The sequence below is a fragment of the Catharus ustulatus genome, chromosome 7, assembly GCF_009819885.2.
Source record: "Catharus ustulatus isolate bCatUst1 chromosome 7, bCatUst1.pri.v2, whole genome shotgun sequence".
Taxonomy (NCBI): Eukaryota; Metazoa; Chordata; class Aves; order Passeriformes; family Turdidae; genus Catharus; species Catharus ustulatus.
The window spans coordinates 18,300,449-18,317,786 of record NC_046227.1 but is presented as its reverse complement, the minus strand read 5'-3'; the positions used below and the strand labels follow the sequence as shown (position 1 = coordinate 18,317,786).

The 17,338-nt window shown below is 37.7% G+C and overlaps 1 protein-coding gene across 6 annotated transcripts in view; it reads left to right on the top strand.

Annotated features, from left to right (window-relative positions):
- The first annotated feature begins 234 nt into the window (after positions 1–234).
- DYNC1I2 (dynein cytoplasmic 1 intermediate chain 2) overlaps positions 235–17,338 on the top strand; it is a 29,544-nt gene continuing 12,440 nt past the window's right edge. Inside the window, exons 1-6 of one of the 6 annotated variants that reach the window (XM_033064193.2) lie at positions 235–411; positions 2,287–2,404; positions 3,752–3,866; positions 6,990–7,134; positions 11,017–11,076; positions 12,231–12,346. In XM_033064193.2, coding sequence (XP_032920084.1) covers positions 2,297–2,404; positions 3,752–3,866; positions 6,990–7,134; positions 11,017–11,076; positions 12,231–12,346 — 544 coding nt within the window. In that variant the 5' untranslated portion in view covers positions 235–411; positions 2,287–2,296. Of the gene's footprint in view, positions 412–436; positions 641–813; positions 906–2,286; positions 2,405–3,751; positions 3,867–6,989; positions 7,135–11,016; positions 11,077–12,230; positions 12,347–17,338 lie in introns of those variants that run through there. The other 5 variants (XM_033064192.2, XM_033064196.2, XM_033064194.2 and 2 more) reach the window with 5 other exon arrangements.

Below are 17,338 nucleotides of genomic sequence, written 5' to 3'. Positions count from 1 at the left end.
ACAGCCGACGTCCCCGTGAGGGGAGCTCGACGCGCGCCCCAGGCGCGCGCTCCCGCCATCAGCGAATCAGGGACGGCACCCACGCGCGCGCGCACTCCACGGCAGGTGGTGGCGCTCGCTCCCCGCGCCCCGTAGGCGCCGAGCGCAGGCTGCCGGTGCGTCCCTGCTCCGGAAGACTACGACTCCCATCATGCAACACGCGGCCGGCGCCGCGCCCATGGCCGGGGAGCTCCGGCGATGAGGCCCATCCAGCTGTGCGCGCTGCATGCTGGGTGTCGTTGTTCTCCGAGAGGCTTCCCTAGCCAGCGCCCCGCGGAGGGGTGTGGTGCCAGGCCTCTGGAGCCTCCCCGTCCGCGCGTCGCTTCGCGCTTGTTCTCCGTGTTAATTCGTTTTCGACTGCCGGTCCTCACGGTGCGGACAAGTGGGGTATTGGGTACTGTACTGCACAGATCTCTGCGTCTTTCCGCAGTTCCCGTAGACTTTTGCGCATCCCGCAACGCCTTCGGAGCTGGTTTGACCCTCGGCGTCTGCCGTCGGCAGCCGCCTGCCAGCTGTCGGCGCCTTTGTGCGGCGGCGGAAGGGGCGCGGGGCCGAGGGCGGCGGGCGCACGGCAGGAGCGGCGGGCAGGAGCCGCGGACAGGTGCGCAGGGGGCCGCGCCGCGCCCAGCGCTGCTGCCGCCCGGTGGGGACGCCCCTTCCTGCGGCCTCGCTCTGTGCAGCGAGGGCTGCGGCAGCAGGGTGGGGCCGGGGCCGGCCCGCGCCGGGCTCACTGAGTGGGAGAGGCTGCGGGTGCTGCCTTCTCCCGGGCCGCGGGGCGTGGGGCGGCCCTGTCCGGGCTGCCGGGCGCTCTCCCCGGGACGGTCCCTGTGGGATTTGGGAGGGGACTTTGGTTCTGGCCGGACCAGGTTCGTACCGCGGTCGTCTCCCGGAGGGGTGGGCTGGGCTCCCGTCCCCTCCGTTCGGGTGCGCTCGGTTTGTGCTGCTTCTCTCCCCGCGCCGGCACTGCCCGGGCGGCAGTCCAGGGTGTGACAACGCGCTTTTCCTGGTGCTGCTCTGAGGGGACACGGGAATGCCTTTTAGAAATGCTGACTGTAGATTATTTCTTTACTAGCACTTTAGTGCTAACAGACGACATGAAGGAATACATACATTTAGTCCAGTATACTTATTACTAAGATACAGGGATAGACATAGGAGGCTTGCAACATTTTGTATCCCTTTCTGTGCTTAGCTGTGCTATGCAAACACTTGCAAGTATTCTTTATTTTAAATTAGCACATAGTCATATTACTAACGCTTAATTTTGTATCCTTATGCAAGCTTACTGTATTCAAACATTTATGGTTGCCTCGTTGTACGACCACTTGTGCATTTTCTTTACTGACTTGACTTTGCTTAAAAACAGTAAAATCAAGTTCTTCAATTAGCCTTTTAACACAGTTTTTCTTACCTGTGTTCTAAATCTTTGTGAAGTTTTAAACTTATAGGGTTTTCACCTTTTGTTGTTGACCTTCTTGTTTTTATTTGAGTTAGTTACATAGCAAAACTTTTTGTAGCATCTCTGTCTTAAAATGATCCTCTAATTTATTAGCTGTGTAACAGTTTTGAGAAAAAAAAATATAATGCATGTGTTTTACCACCACACTTGTACTTACGTTGCCTTATAATTTATAATAATTCTACTAAATATTTTAATAAATTTTTACTCTAAATCATAGAATGGGCTGTAGAAGGATATATAGCTTTCATACTGTTAAGTTATAGCATGCAAATATTTAGCTGTTGAAGTGAAAAATGAAAGGAAAATATTGTCTAGCTGCTTTTTTTGCTGTCTTCAGTCTCACAGGTGGTTTTGTAGCTGCAGAAATCCTATGGCAAGATCAGATACATCTTCAGTGCCTAAGGTTTCTTTCAAAGTAGTTCCTTCAAATCAGACCTACCTTAGAAATGGATACTGTCATCATGACATGGTTCCATCTGTTGGTTTTAAACCAATCACTTCAGTATTGAGAATGTGTTAAGTGGAAAAATATTAAAAATAGGAATGTGGGGTTTTTCAATTATTGTTGACTTCTCAGGCTTCTGGTAAGCTGGTTTTGGTAAGCTAGTGCAATTTCTTTGTGGAGAGCTTCTGGAAAGAAAAGCTGCTGTCTTAAAAAAAAGCCCAAACTAACAAAAAAAAAAAAAAAAAACAAAAACCAAAAAAAACCAAGCCAACAACAGAAAAACCCCAAAGAAACCCAAACATAACAAAAACCAAACAGTGACATGATTTCTGTTGATCAGTGTTTCAGCCATGTCTGACAAAAGTGAGCTGAAGGCGGAGTTGGAGCGCAAGAAGCAACGATTAGCTCAGATCAGAGAGGAGAAGAAGAGAAAGGAGGAAGAAAGAAAGAAGAAAGAAGTAAGAAATAATTTTTACTTTGAAAATTGACTTGCATATGTAACTTGCCCAACATTTAGGAGTAGGTTCCCATCATCATTTCCCATGTCCTGTTCCAGGAGTGTCTGTTTAATGGTTGCTGCTAATGTAAATGTAGCACTTTAATTTTCTGATAATACAAACACTTACTGTTTTCTTTTCACTAGTCCATGTGATAAGCTGGATTTTTAAAAGATTTTTCAAAATTAATGTCTTACACAAGCATAAAGTTCAGATTTCTAGAACTATCTGTATGCATGTGACATCATTAATCAAATCACTCTGACCTATTGCATGAAAGCTCTGCTTAATGAGTTGTGATTGGTGTTATTTAAAGAACTCATGTCTGAAGTACGGTCTGAGGATGTCTGTAGGAATTATCTGACTGTCAATATTATCACTGTACAAACAATGTGCTATGTCTTTCTGCTCTTTGACCTATCTCTAGGCTGAATTTTAAAATCTGAGCAATACTCAGGATGTATGTGGTACTTTGTGTTACATTTGATTTGTTAACAGTTTTCTAGATTTCTTGCTACTCAAATATGTGACAATCAACGATAGATTACTATTTCTCCTGAATGCAAATTGTATCTCATAAAAGAAACTTTTGCTGGTATGTTTTGGGGTACTTTTTCATTACTTCTCTGTGTTTTGGTTATGATCTAGTTGGTGTTCTAAATCAGCATATGACTGAAGACTGGGTAGCTGCCAACTACATGATTCAGACAAAAAGGAGAAAGAAGTAGCTCAAATTATATCCTAATGATCTTGTAGCAATGTATTGCCTGAATTGCTTTTTTAAAAAGCAGCTAACTAAGAGTAGAAAGATACAGAGTATTCAACATCTTTTGCAGTAGAACTTGCACTATTTCTAAATGAAAGGGGGTGGAGGTGTACTTTTTTTTATATCCAGCAGATAACACAACTTTCTTTGACACAGTTATTGTAATTTAAAAATAAGAACCATATGACTGTCTCTAAAATACTTTTATACCTAGGTACAGGATGTTTTTTTCACTCTGCATTTTACAGTGCTTAGGATTAGTGTTAAAAAAGGTACTCTTAATCTTATGAAGTGTTAGTAATTTTGTTAAATACACAGACACGTTTTGCATGTTTATATATGTCCTTTAAAGACAGTACCAAAGCTTTGGAACATTGTTATTCCTGTCTGTTTACTTTATCTACAAAAAAGAACCATCAGAGTAACTGAAATTACATATCTAACCTACTTGATTATAGTTTTCAGTATTACAAAAACCCCTGTGGGGTCTCAAAAGAAATGAAGGGTTAAAGGCTATAACTTAATTATTGAATAATTTTTAGACTGACCAGAAGAAAGAAGTTCTTCCAGTACAAGAAGAATCTGATCTTGAAAAGAAGAGAAGAGAAGCTGAAGCATTACTTCAGAGCATGGGGTTGACACCTGAGTCTCCTGTTGGTAGGAATGTTACTATTTGTTTGAAATAAACGTTTGGGAGTTTTTTGTTAAGTCTTTTTTTTTTTTTTGGTGAAGTGTTTTTTGGGGCTTTGTGTTGTTTGGTTTTTTTGGGTTTTTTATGGTGGTGGTTTGTTTGTTTTCATTAGGATTGAGGTATTTATATAACTAACAATAATTCTCTGGCCACTTTTTTGGGCGTTATACATGTCTGGGTTTTATATCTTTTGCCCTTCATGATCTGTTATAAATGTTAAATGATGTGCTTCAGTACACAGTACATAACATTATTTAATAAAATAACATTATTTACACTTAGTGGACTATTTGAAGTATATTAGTTTAAAAATATGTATCATGTATGCATTTTCTTTCCCCTCTTCTTTTTCATGCTCATTATTCTCTTGCATTTTTTTCCTTACTCTTTTCCACAGTGCCACATTTTAATGCTGATATTTTTGTGTGGAGTTGGCTTGTTTCTTTTCCATGTCTTTTATACTCTGGTTTTTCTTATCTCAAATACCTGAGTTTGATGGAGCAATAGCAACACTAAGTATAAAAATTAGCTTCCGAGGGTGATGATTGGTATCTGTGCAGCTCTTGGATGTGTTACCATACCCGCTCTTGCTTTTTGCCTTTACTCAGGCACATCCCTATGGAAGATGAAAGCAAGAAACATGATAATGCAACTTTCCTTTTTGTCTCCAGCTCTGAAATCAAAGGGGTTTGAAGCTTATCAGTTTGGTGTCTTGGTGGGGCTCTATTGAAATGGGTTTGTGAATAAAAAAGTAATAATTTCTTACAGATGCATCTGTGATTGTATTTTCATAATTGGTTTTGTGTAATTCTTAAGTGTTCAAAAGTGAACACCATGAGAGCTGCTTACATTCCAGCAGCCCCAGCATTTTTGGTAATTCAAACTGTTTTAATAGTCAAGAGACTCCATTTGGCTGTGTTAGCACCAGTGTATTGCTGTTGAAGTAATCAGTTCTGACCTGCTGCAGATTTTCTTTGCTAAACTCAGTTGAACACTTCCCTTACATGATACTGTGGTAAGGCAGTTGGAGTTTTTGTAGGAATGTATGTGGTTTTTGCTTTTTTTACATCTGGCAGAGAATCTGAAAGCCACAGAATAGCCAGTCCTCAAAGCAAGTTAATGTGTATGCTCATGAAAAACTCAGAGGTGCTGCATGTTGTGTTTGATTCCACTGAGCTGCTACTTAATCATACCCTTCAGTGTACACAGGGGATTAATTCTGTTTCCTTTCAAGCTAACCAGGTCTGATACGGATCCTTAATCAAGTTAAAATGTCCTGCTTGCTGCCTGCAGTTAGCATGCCTAAGGCACAAGCTCCTTTTCTGCTGACTGGATGCTGGCAGATGCAGTGATTGTATCAGTATGCCTCAACTGATGCTAGCTTGTGGCTTGGTGTGCAGCTGAGGTAGCTTGTGCACTGTCAGTGGAGGGGGGTTGCTTGACATTAGATTCTTTCCTAGAAAATTGTGTTAATTCCTAAGGCAATTCCTATGCTGTGAACTGCTAGAGAGAGAGCTCCCTTATGGGAAAAGGGACTGTATCAGTGTGTTTTTGATATCTACTATATTTACTGCATAAGAAGCGTTAAGGTAGTGAACCAGGATTCTTTTCAACAATTTTTCAACAAATTTTATGGTTTAATTCTCTGGGGTAGGTGTCATTCCATCTGGTCTTTTCATAAGACTGTTGTTGTTTCTGTGGGACTCACATGAATTTTGGGAAGGGTTTCTCGGGAATCACTTTCCCCACAAGAGAGCGCTGCAGCTCCGGCGCTGGGGCCGCGATGTCACCGTGTCCCGAAGATGCACACAGGCGGCAAAGCAAAGGCCTGCGGGCAGCTCCTGTGCTGTACCTTAACCACGACATGGCGAGGATGAGTTGCGGAATTTGTTTTCCTAAATGCCCCCAGTTATATAAGGTCTAAATCTGTGTGTGGATGAATTTATGAAACACAACTCAAGACCTACAGAAAAGATCTCTCCCATAGGAGGAATGAAATTTTAATAAATTGAAGATTTCACTGCTATATTGGTAAAATTAAGGGAGAACTTTTGTCAAACCATGTCTCTGTTTTGAGATGGGGCTGAAAAATTCTTTAGAAGTCACAGTATACTTGTGACTACAAGGAATTCTGTAAAAGTCTTGCATACCTAAATCCAGAGTTCTCCCATGCTTAACCACTGACAGAGTAGATGGCATTTTATATAAATAATTTGTGTTCAGTTGATTACAGGGGTTTTTAAGGGTTGCTAAGCAGTGAATGCTTTATATATTGCTGAAAAATGAAGCATATAAAAACCTTCAAAACACCCCTTGATTCTTGTGTTTAAGCCCTAAGTTTCATTTAAAAATGACCGCTTCTAAAAAGAAAAGTTGAAAGAAATACCGAAGTAGTTTTGTATTTGTATCAGATTGCTTGATATCATTCATTATGTATCACTTCCAGAAAGCATGCTACTTTTTAAATGGTAAATGCACTCTTTATTTTCTGCTTGCAGATGAACTGACACTTAAGTTTAAATACAGTGATACTAGACTGTTTACTGTCAAGCAGAAAAAAAATCAAAGGTCATTCTCAAGACTTAATACTAGAAGATTTGTAATACACAAGATTTATATTGATTTGATTCAAACTAGAACAAAAATAACAGGATGCTGTGTGACACAGCCACTTTTTTGGTTCACAGTTTGGTGATTATGTATTTTGAAATAACATTGCCAGTTAAACACATTCATTGTCTAACCTTTAATAAAGACTAATGTCAGAGCTGTATTAACAACTGTCTTTTCTATGTTTAAGGAACACAAGTCATTGGAAATTACCCTTTGAAAATCAGTGTCACCATTTGTCAGAAGTTCAGTTTAAAAATATTTTTTCAATTCATTTTCTCTTAAATGTCTTCCCCTCCATGTCTTCTTGTATGCTCCAGATGCATAAATGCCAAACAATTGCATGAAAGTCCAGCATGAATTGTTAACATTGTCTTTTCCCCTCTCTTTCTACTGTTCATTTTCATCCATGTATTTTTTTGTTTGCCATCACTTTTTTTTTAATACTTCATTTTTAATTAATTTGCAAACATCCTAAGCTGTGCAACCTCTGCGAGTAGTAACAGCGGATACCTGTCTGTTTCACTATCTAGTCCCTCCTCCTACCTCTCCGTCTTCCAAATCTGTGAGTACGCCAAGCGAGGCCGGGAGCCAGGACTCCGGGGATGGTGCTGTAGGATCCAGGTATGTCATTTTCCTTGTCACACTCCTTTGCTCAATACTTGCATTCTGAATAATTAAGATTTAGAAGACGTCAAGGTTAATGACTTGATTGTAATAATATGAGGTTACAGTGTTGAATCTGACAAAAGTGACTGTTTTGCAGAAATGCTTTACTTTAAAATTTGAAATGCAACTATACTTCCTGACTTGAAGTTGCCAGCATTAATGTGGAGTTGTTCAAACTTGCAAGTGTGAAGTAAAATGAATGTCTGAAACAATTGCAAACTCAAAAAGTCTAACTTTTGCACTCTTCCCTTTTTCTAAAGGAGAATGGGTATGAATGATAGACTATTTACTTTTTCCCATACCCAGTTGATCTAATAAAAGATCTGTCTACAGACTTTGCGTTACTTCTGATTTTTCCCTTACTCAGAAACATATTTCTCATTATTTTATGTCATCTGTGTAGTAGACATCTTCAGCCCTTGCATTCTCTTATTTTGTCCAAACATGACTCCATCTTAGTACAGCCACAGTTGTTTTGGCCTTTTTTTGGGTGCCAGTGCTTGTCACATCTGTTTGACCACTTCTTTGAGTGTGATGGTTTGAGACATGCTGCTCTAAACAAAAGTCAGATAAATATTTCTGTTAAATATTTCAAGTGGTGATATATGGGTGATAAGGCAGGAAAACACTACTTCCAAAGGGTACTTTTACTGTTTCCCATGCACAGTCTGCAAATAAGAGCAGTACCTGCCTATTAATATTGGTAAGGTATTCTCAGCAGGTGAAGTTTATATACTTTAAATTTAGTGAGCATACATTGTGAATGAAGTTTAGTTAAAGCACAGTAACTGCAGCAGTTATCAGTTACAGTTGTTACATGAGCAGTTGTTTTGGAAAAGGAGTCAAATGTTGGACTACTTTGAAACATCTTTTTAAAAGACCGAAGTAACATCTTGTATGCATAACAGTGTTCAGGTATAATATTGTTGCCTGTCATGTTAATTAATCAATATAATTGTTCCTTAATTGAGCAGTAAGCAAATTTCAAATTGTTGTTTATTGCTTATTAATTGTCTTTTTAAATATATATTTTACACATGTAGTTGTGTTCACTAGAAGGAAAAAGAAAAATAAGTATTTGATGAGGACTTTAAAAAAGAAAATATTTTCTTTCAGTTCACACTTAATTTAAACTCAGTGTGAAACAGTATGTGTTGGCCACATACCTGTAATGCAATGCCACATTGTGCACTAAATTTATTTCTACCTCATCAATGCAGTGGACTCTGATTGTGTGTTCTCAAACATATGCAATGTTGTATGCATGCATTTTCTTATGAAGCCTTGAGAAAAGCCATATCCTGAGTCTCAAAAGTTAATGCATTTTCAGACTTTAAAACCAAATCTGTCTCAGAATTGTCATCTTTAAGACAAGGAGGTGTGAATATACAGCTAAATTTAAGGCATTGTGGAGTTCCTGTTGGGAGTCCCCTTGCTTGTTCTCCCACCAGCAGATTCTTCCCTTCCCCCACTAAATGGGTGTCTGTATCCTGGTTTATTAGTTCATTTTATTAGTTCATCAGTTTATTAGTACAAGTTCATACATTTTGAACATGAAAGTTGGACTGTATGATATCCCTTGTTACATGTGGTATTTCATTGGTGACTCCTACCAATATGAAAGTATTATAAAGCCTCCTCTGTGGTGCTGAATTTTGTCAGTAACTCTCTTATTAAGTAGTAGAGCCATGTTCAGACTGTGCTCCTGCTGTTACTTCCATCTGTCTTGCTTTATTTTCATTAGTAAAGAGTTTTGGTTCCTAGTTTGATCCTGGTTCTTTCTCTTTTTTTCCTCAGTCAACAGTGCAAGTCCTACACTAGAAAAGAATACAGCCAGTTTACTTTTAGGTTGGTGGATCCTTCATAGAATTAGTTTAAAAACAGAAAATACTTTTAGAGAAATAGGAAGTGTTAGGAAAGTGCCTGAATGCAGAGAAATCTGGACATATGTGGAAGAACAGGAAATTTGTTCACTGAAGCTTGTAGATAAATTAATTTAACTGAAGGCAAAACAAACTGGAAAACTAAAGAAAGACTATTTTGCATCATTTTGGTACATATATATTAGGTGAATTTTATCTTAGACTGTTACCTTTATTTTAAGATAATATCTCTGAGAAATATTTAACTGTGTCTCCTGTACTACTTCTTGGCTTCAACTATTTTAAAAGACAGACTGTCCCTGGTCCCACTGAAGCAACTTTTGAAAGTGGAAATAATGCTTTGAAAGCAGGAAAGCTACCTCATTAAGGGCTAGATCTTAAACAGGTGCAGAAGTTGGAGTGTTTTATGTTTACAACCTTCTCCCCAAGTTCCTCTCAAACTTGATTAAGAAGTTGAGAAAATATTTGACATATTGTGGTGATGCAGCATCTGTATCTGAAGCTGAGGTACTCGTTGCAACATGAAGGTTGTGGTGGTGGTTTAGTTTTGCTTATGATGGAACAACATATAAGCAATACCCAGCTTCAAGTCTCAGGGACCAAATAAAACTCTTAAGCTTAAATCTTTTTGGTCAAGAAAGATAGCAGAGACCTAACAAATAAGTCTGCTCAAAGTAATTAACTTTAGGCTAAAATGATGTGTTCCTTAATGCACAAAAAATATGAAAAGATTTTTGAGATTTGGGTGTTAAGCTGTTGCTGTGGATGCAGCTGATTGACTTTATATGAAGACAGTGGACTTGTAATTCCTAATTAAATTATGATTAATAGTTCTAATGCATACTTCCCACTGGAACAAGGTAGTGCATGGCACACCCATATTTATGAGCTTTTATGGTATTGTGTGTATATTTTTCAGATCAACTTTAACTTTAGGAATTCTGCACCTAGTTAATAGAAAAGTTACCATGTGTGGGCTGAAAATGTTAAATTGTCTTTTATTGACTTGTCATAGTAAAATATTGCATATTCTTCATTTTTTATATTCAGAAAAGTTATTTTTAACAATGCAGATAACATATGAGAATGTCTGAAAAAAACCATGCAGGTTAATCTGCTAATATCTTACAAGTGTGTTTCTAAAATTCCACCTAAGCCTGATAGCCAGTAGACTACATGAAAATTTCTGAAGAAGGGATGAAGGCTAAAAAATTGATTTCCCCTTTCCATTTCTTCTAGTACAACTTGAAATGGATCCATTCTGTTTGTTATTCCACATGACTTTGAAACATGTTATTAATATAAACCCCACAATTTATAAGAGATTTTAAGTGTCTTAGATGGAGTTGGCTCTAACTCAGATGACACTTACAAGCCCAAGGCAGTGCTTAACCCATAATTACTGCAATGTCACATCTTGGAAACTCTAGCAGATCTCTATCCCAGTGGAAAAGCTTTTTGGCCCCACTACCAAAAGGCTTATGTGTTGACTCATTTCCTTTACCAATATGACAGTTTCCTCCACATATTTACTGCTCTGGGCAAGTTTATATTATGTTAACAAATCTGTCTTCATATAACTTGAGCAAATCTCAACATATTTTAAAAGGAATTTCAAGTTTTTAGTGGTTTTTATCAGTATTTTAAATACTTATATTTGCTTTTCATTAAAGCAATATTTGTAGACCTTTAATTTTCAACCTTTAAAATAATTTAATTCTTTGCTAATAGCTCTGAATTCTGTTTGCTTCTTAACTTTTGAATTTACTGCATGTGTTATTGCACTGAATGTTTGCTGGATTTCCCTTAACTGATGTTGCATTGCCTTGTTTCTTGTGAACAATGAAATAACTATAAGCTTGCTGTAACTCTAGAATTTCATAGTGTATATTTGCTTCACTAATCTCTGGCCTTTTTTGCTAATGCTGCATGATTGTTCAACCTGGGGTACCAGGACGCTGCATTGGGATACTGATCCATCAGTTCTTCAGCTCCACTCTGATTCCGATCTGGGGTATTGCATAGATTTCTTATATTCCCTCTTTCATGTGCTTATGGATAATAAGTATGAGCATTTTTTCCTTTAAGACTTGTTGTTAAGAAACTGTTTTGTAAGTAATAGAAATTTGCTATCCCTGGAATTAGCACGGTTTGCTTTCAATGGGAAAAACTAATATCATTTAATATAAATTAGATGCTTATTTCTAATAAACACAAATAAGTTGTTTTCTTTGAGTCTTTTTTTTGCCAAAATGTAAACTTTAAGAAGTAATTTATTTAAAATTAAAATATTAGCATAACTGAATTTAAAAACAGAATAACTCCCATCTTTTCTTACAAATATGTTTATAAAAGCTGTAGCTCTTTATAAGCACTAACTAAAACCTGTATTGTGAATCATAATTCTACCCACCAAAACCTTTCAAAAAGAGCTCTTGGGAGAGGAGCGGATAATAAGAAGCTAAATCTGAAATAGGTAAATTGTTGGATCATTGCAGTATTACTACACTACATACTGCAATTAGGTTTTACAGAAGGCTACAATGATTTAATTAATGTTGTGCAGGCTTTGGAATATATTATGTGTTGTATGATGCTGGCTGTATTTACCTTCATTCAAGTCAGTAAGCTCAGAGGTTTTCAGTATTATGCTGTAAAACTGTATTATGGATAAATTATTTATCAGTGTGAGTTCCAGGTCAGCCTGACAGTTCTGCATTCTAGATAGTATCTTAGAGGTGGACAAAAAAAGGGCAGCAAAATTAAAAGATTAGGGAATGCTTTTTCCTTCAGTATAACTTAGTTAGTTTTCAAGGTTTATAATCCTAGAACTGTTGCTGTACAAGCATGACTTGTGAATAGATCTGTTCCCTGACAATAAAGATGTGTCATATTCTAGTCAAGCACAAAGAGCAAAAATTTAAAATTATATCCTAATGTCCAGATATTTATATGTGCACATCTTCCTTTTTGTCACAGATGTATAAATAGCTGCTGATTTTAAATAATAATGATAAAACAGTAGTCATAATCGTGACTTGTTTGAAGTTTCCACTGGATTTGACTAAACAATGCTGTGGCATAATCACTTGGGTATTATTCTATGCAAAATGTGAAATAATAAAATTAAATGGTTTTTTTTCTGATTTTTCAAACAACTTTATTTAGACGTGGACCTGTTAAACTTGGAATGGCCAAAATCACACAAGTTGACTTTCCTCCTCGAGAAATTGTTACCTACACCAAGGAGACGCAAACACCTATTATGACTCAGCCCAAGGAAGGTGAATGGTTCATTTATTACTATTAAGTTATATTTGGTTTCTTTTAATATAATAATGATGACTGAGTTCTGAATTAGAACTAGCACTTGTGATCTTGAAACTTAATAAGGTAAGTGAAGGTTGATATGGAAGATAATTTATAAGAATTCTATTACTAAATTTTTGTAGGTTTTGCTTAACTGTTACTGCCATTCTGCATCTCTTTTAACATCACTCTTGCTACAAACATGTGGTGCTTTCACACTTCTAGTATATGTTCAGATTACACAGAGAGTTCCTTAATTAGCTGACAGCTGATAAATTAACAGGATATATTTTGCATTTATGACATTTAAGAATCCACACATAACTTGGCATTTGGAGGACAGGGAGGTGATTTGAGGTAACTGGCATGGCTTTAACAAGGGCAACTCCTGCCTGACCAACCTAGTGACCTTCTACAGTGGAGTGACTACATCAGTGGACATGGGAAGTGTACACAGCATCTGTTCGGATTTCTCTAAGGCCTTTGATATGATCCCCCCAACATCCTTCTCTCTAAATTGGACAGAGATGGATTTGATGGATGGACTGTTAGATGGATAAGGAATTGGCTGAATCCATCCAGAGGTCAACAGCTCAGAGTCCTGATGTACATCAGTGACAAGTGGTGTCCCTCAGGGGTCCATACTGGGACCAGTGTTATTTATGATCCTCATCACTGACATACAGAGGGAAGGGGTGCATCCTCAGCACACCTGCAGGTGACACCAAGCTGAGTGGGGTAGTTAACATGCTTGAAGGTTGCATGCCACCCAAAGGGACCTGGACAAGCTCAAGAAGTGGCCCAAAAGAAAACTAAACATATCTTGGGCTGCATCCTCAGCAGTATGACCAGCAGGTCAAAGGAGGTGATCCTGCCCCTCTCCTCTGTTCCTGGAGTGCTGCATCCAGCTCTGGAGAGGGACCTTGTACAAAGGCATGGGATGACTGGACAAGGGGCAGTGGCTTTAAACCAGAAGAGATTAGCTTAGATATCATGAGGAAATTCTTTACTGTGTGGGTGGTGAGGCACTGGAATAGGTTGCCCAGAGAAGCTGTGGTTCCCCCATCCCTGCATATGTTTAAGGCCAGGTTGGATGGGGCTTTGAGCAGTCTGATCCAGGGGAAGGTATCCCTGCCCATGCGAGGGGGGTTGGAACTAGATCATCTTTAAAATCCTTTCCAACCCCTAACATTCTATGAACTTACTTGAAGGCTGTGTATCCCACAAAAAACTTAGCAGTTAACCCCCCTACTTATTAGGAATTTAAATTTTTATACCTGAAGCTTGTACTTTGAGTTTTAAAAGAAGGAACTAATTTATTTATAACTTACGTAGTTTCTGTTTTCAGCAATTGAACGCAGGCTTGCTTTCATTCATGACTTGTTTGCTTTTCAAAAAATAAATTTTTCCAAAGAAAATATGGTTGGGTAAAGATTTGCTTTTCAATGCTGAAACACTTGAATTTATCTGCAAATGAAAATATTACTCTTGACGTAGCTTGTCTGTAGTTTTACAACAAAATCTTTCAGTTGTTTAATATGATTGATTTTGAGTATGTGTCTATGTTAGCAATTTAGGACCTACTTCTACATTCATGATTTAGTGTTTTCCTGCTCTTTAGTATGTGAACTTTTGGGTGTTTATGCAAGGATATGTCTTTCAAACTTCATATATCTTTCAAACTTTCACTTCCAGTGAGCCAGAGGATAAGATTTTTCTCTAACTGTGTTTTTTTTCTATTCTTCATTTTATCTGTATTCCTGCACAGGTAGGTGTTTGGTGTTTTCCTGCTTTCATTTCTCCCATGCCCTCAACATTTCCTTTCTCTAATCCCCCAGGTCTTTTTTTCCCTTTTGTCAGGTTCATGGAATCTGAAGACTTAGGTCAAAGTTTATGTACTTGAAGAGTTCTACTTCTGCTGCCTGCTGACAGTGGAAATTGCTTGGGATTGTATGATCTGAGTTTCACAGTAGATAGGCTGTAGCTGAAATTTGCTGTAGTGGGGTGGAACAGTGGTCATCTCCAAACTCCTTAAAACAATTAACTAAAGCAATATGCTGAATTTATAGGGTGAAATTAGATAAATTTAAATTCTGTAAAATATATCTTATTGATTCTTATTTCTTCTCACAGTCTGAGTTGTGCTTATCTGAGTGCATTTATTGTAAACAAAAATAACCTTGTGAAGTATACTTGAAAGTGGAGCTTGCAACTGAACTTACACCTGCAGTAGGTCCCTTATCCAGCAGCATCTGAGCTAGGTTAGCTCAGTGTTTGCAGCTTCTTATAAATTGAACTGGACCCTTCATAATATATTTTGAGATTTTAAAATGCTGTTGGAACAGCTGTTTTTGAAAAAGGAGAAGAGAAGCAGTTTTATTAAATATGCTCTGCAGTCATTCTGCTTGTTTAGTTCCCCTTGTGCTAGCACTTGTTTGGGTGGGGGAGGACAGTACATGAAATAAAACCAACAAAGCCATGGCAAATCACCAAACTAAATAATTCTCTGTTCCAGTTCTGTGTGCTACAGTGGTTATGTAGTCACATTGTAAACTGAATTAGGAAGCATTCACACTACAACCAGTCTGCTTGGTGGAACAGATAGGAAGTAGAAGTAAACTAGTTTAGATTAAAACTATTTCTAGTTGTTAGGGAAATATCTGTGGCAACACATACCAAGTGAGTTAAATAGGAGAAACTTCATGTCCTAAAAAAAAACCAACTTGGCATTTGAGATTGCCTGTTTTGGATTCGTGTAACAGTTAAATTAATCTTGAAATGTGGCAGCTTCCTTAGGAGATGAAGGCATTTAGTGTTCTAACAGTTCTCACAACTTCCATTATTTTATTGCAGTACTAATATATTGATTTATTTTGACCTCAAAGTATTTGAGAAACTGCCTTAGGAAGATTGATTCTTATATATTATGAAACAATAAAATTGGGATCTCTCCTAGAAATCAGTTAATCCAAAGAAAGATGGGTGTATAGGGGAATATGATTTTTCTCAGCTGTCAGAATTAAGGCTTTCCAGGACTAATTGGGTACTTGCTACTTAGTGCTGCTGTACAATACTGTGCATGTGCAATCACAGCTGACTGCAGACAGTATTATTGCATTAAGTCTTTGAGGAATGATTGTCTGCTAACATCTCCAGGACACAGAAATAAAATATTAAGCAAGTAATAAAAAATATGGTGTATAGGATTTGCTTCTTGGATGCTGGTACAGTGAATGCAGGATTTATGCATTTTAATATTTCTTAAAGAAATAACATACCATTGTATAATCATGTATGATCCTTGTGGGTCCCTTCCAACTCAGAATATTCTGTTTCTGTATTGTCTAGTACATGCCTTAAATGTACAGAAATACAGATAGGAAAACTTGATGTGAAGACATTCGGCTTAACAAAAGCCACCCATTTCACAGATGATTTAACTTTGATTAACCTACTATGCAGCAACAGATAACTCAGACAACTGGAACTACACTCTACAGTGTTATTGCTAGGTGCAGCCTAATTTACAGCACTGCTTTTCTTTCTGTCTTGCCAAAATACATCACAATTTTGATGTTAACTCAAAGTAAAAATTCAGTGGTTCATTAAATCTGTTTTAAGCATTCATTGGCAAGACATTTGTTGCTATTAAAGATTGCATAAAAATAGCAGCGACTTTACTGTTCAGTTTTAGATCCCTGATTGCCTGTCAAAAACAACATGGAGTTAATCCCTTAGCATATTATAATGAATATTCATCGATATGTTGATGTGACATAGTCCCATTTCCTGTCTTCCTGGCCCTGTGACTTTTCCAAGTCTTTACAGCCTTTTTTTAATCTGAAATCATGTTTGGTACACTGACAATTGAAGTAGCTTAAAATGCCAGTAGATGCAGTCAATAATGAATAAGGTGGAGGCAGTTAAGGGATGTCCTTAAAGTTTCAAATTTAGATTGCTGACTTGAGATGAATGCAGTGCATGATAGTATTGTGGGTTCTTGACTTACTGACTGGAACTTTTTCAGAAATGTATGTCCAGTTTTCAGTGTTTGGTGGGTGCTGTATTATTGCTATGCTAATTCCTTGCAAATTCTGGCATCTGGCCTGCTATTAAAAAAATTTGAGATAAAGGAGAGACAGGAAAAGTAATTAAAATAAACATTTCTTACCTTGTTTTTTTCAGTCCAGCAGCTTAATTGTTCCTTTTTTTGTGAACTATGAGAAAGCTTCCTGGGTTTGGAATAGAAAGCATTCTAGTTTTGGATAATGAGGTCAAGAACTTGTATATATGGGGAATTTTTTTTAAATTTTGGGTTTTTTTCCTCCAGATCCCTTAATAAGAAAGTTTGCATGTGATTCTTCTTTAGAGGGATGGTTTTAGATTTATGCAGTTACAGATAAATCAGTGAGATGACATGTTCAATTTCAAGTCTGATACTTTGAGAATATTAAAATAAGTGCTGTATCCTGCATTTAAATGCAGCAATATCAGCTGGCTGTATGCAGTGAAAGTACTATGAAGGAATTTAGAGCTCTGTATAATATATGCCATTTATGTTTCAAACATTAAAAGGCAGGAGCAATCAACTATATGATCTTTTGAATAAAATATGTAGATTAGAAGGTCATATAGCACTAAGGGGTTGACCATCTACGTTTGACAAGAATTTGACTCCTGTCACTGAAAATGGTACTTAGAATCAGTGTAGTATGACTAATGGGGGGTTGGGCTGAAATTTCTAATTTGGGACTTCCTAAGCTAGAATAATGTATCTAGGGTGATCCAAAACCAAATTTCTAAATTTGAAGGCATCATTTAATTCTGCAAGATTGATTGGCAGGGCAAAAAGAGGGGGATTTTTATCCAAGAGGCCATAATTTGAATATGTGATCCTGTATGTGTTGTTCTCAAAGTCATGTGTGTTAACTCACATTACATTTTTTAATTAATCATTAGTCACACCT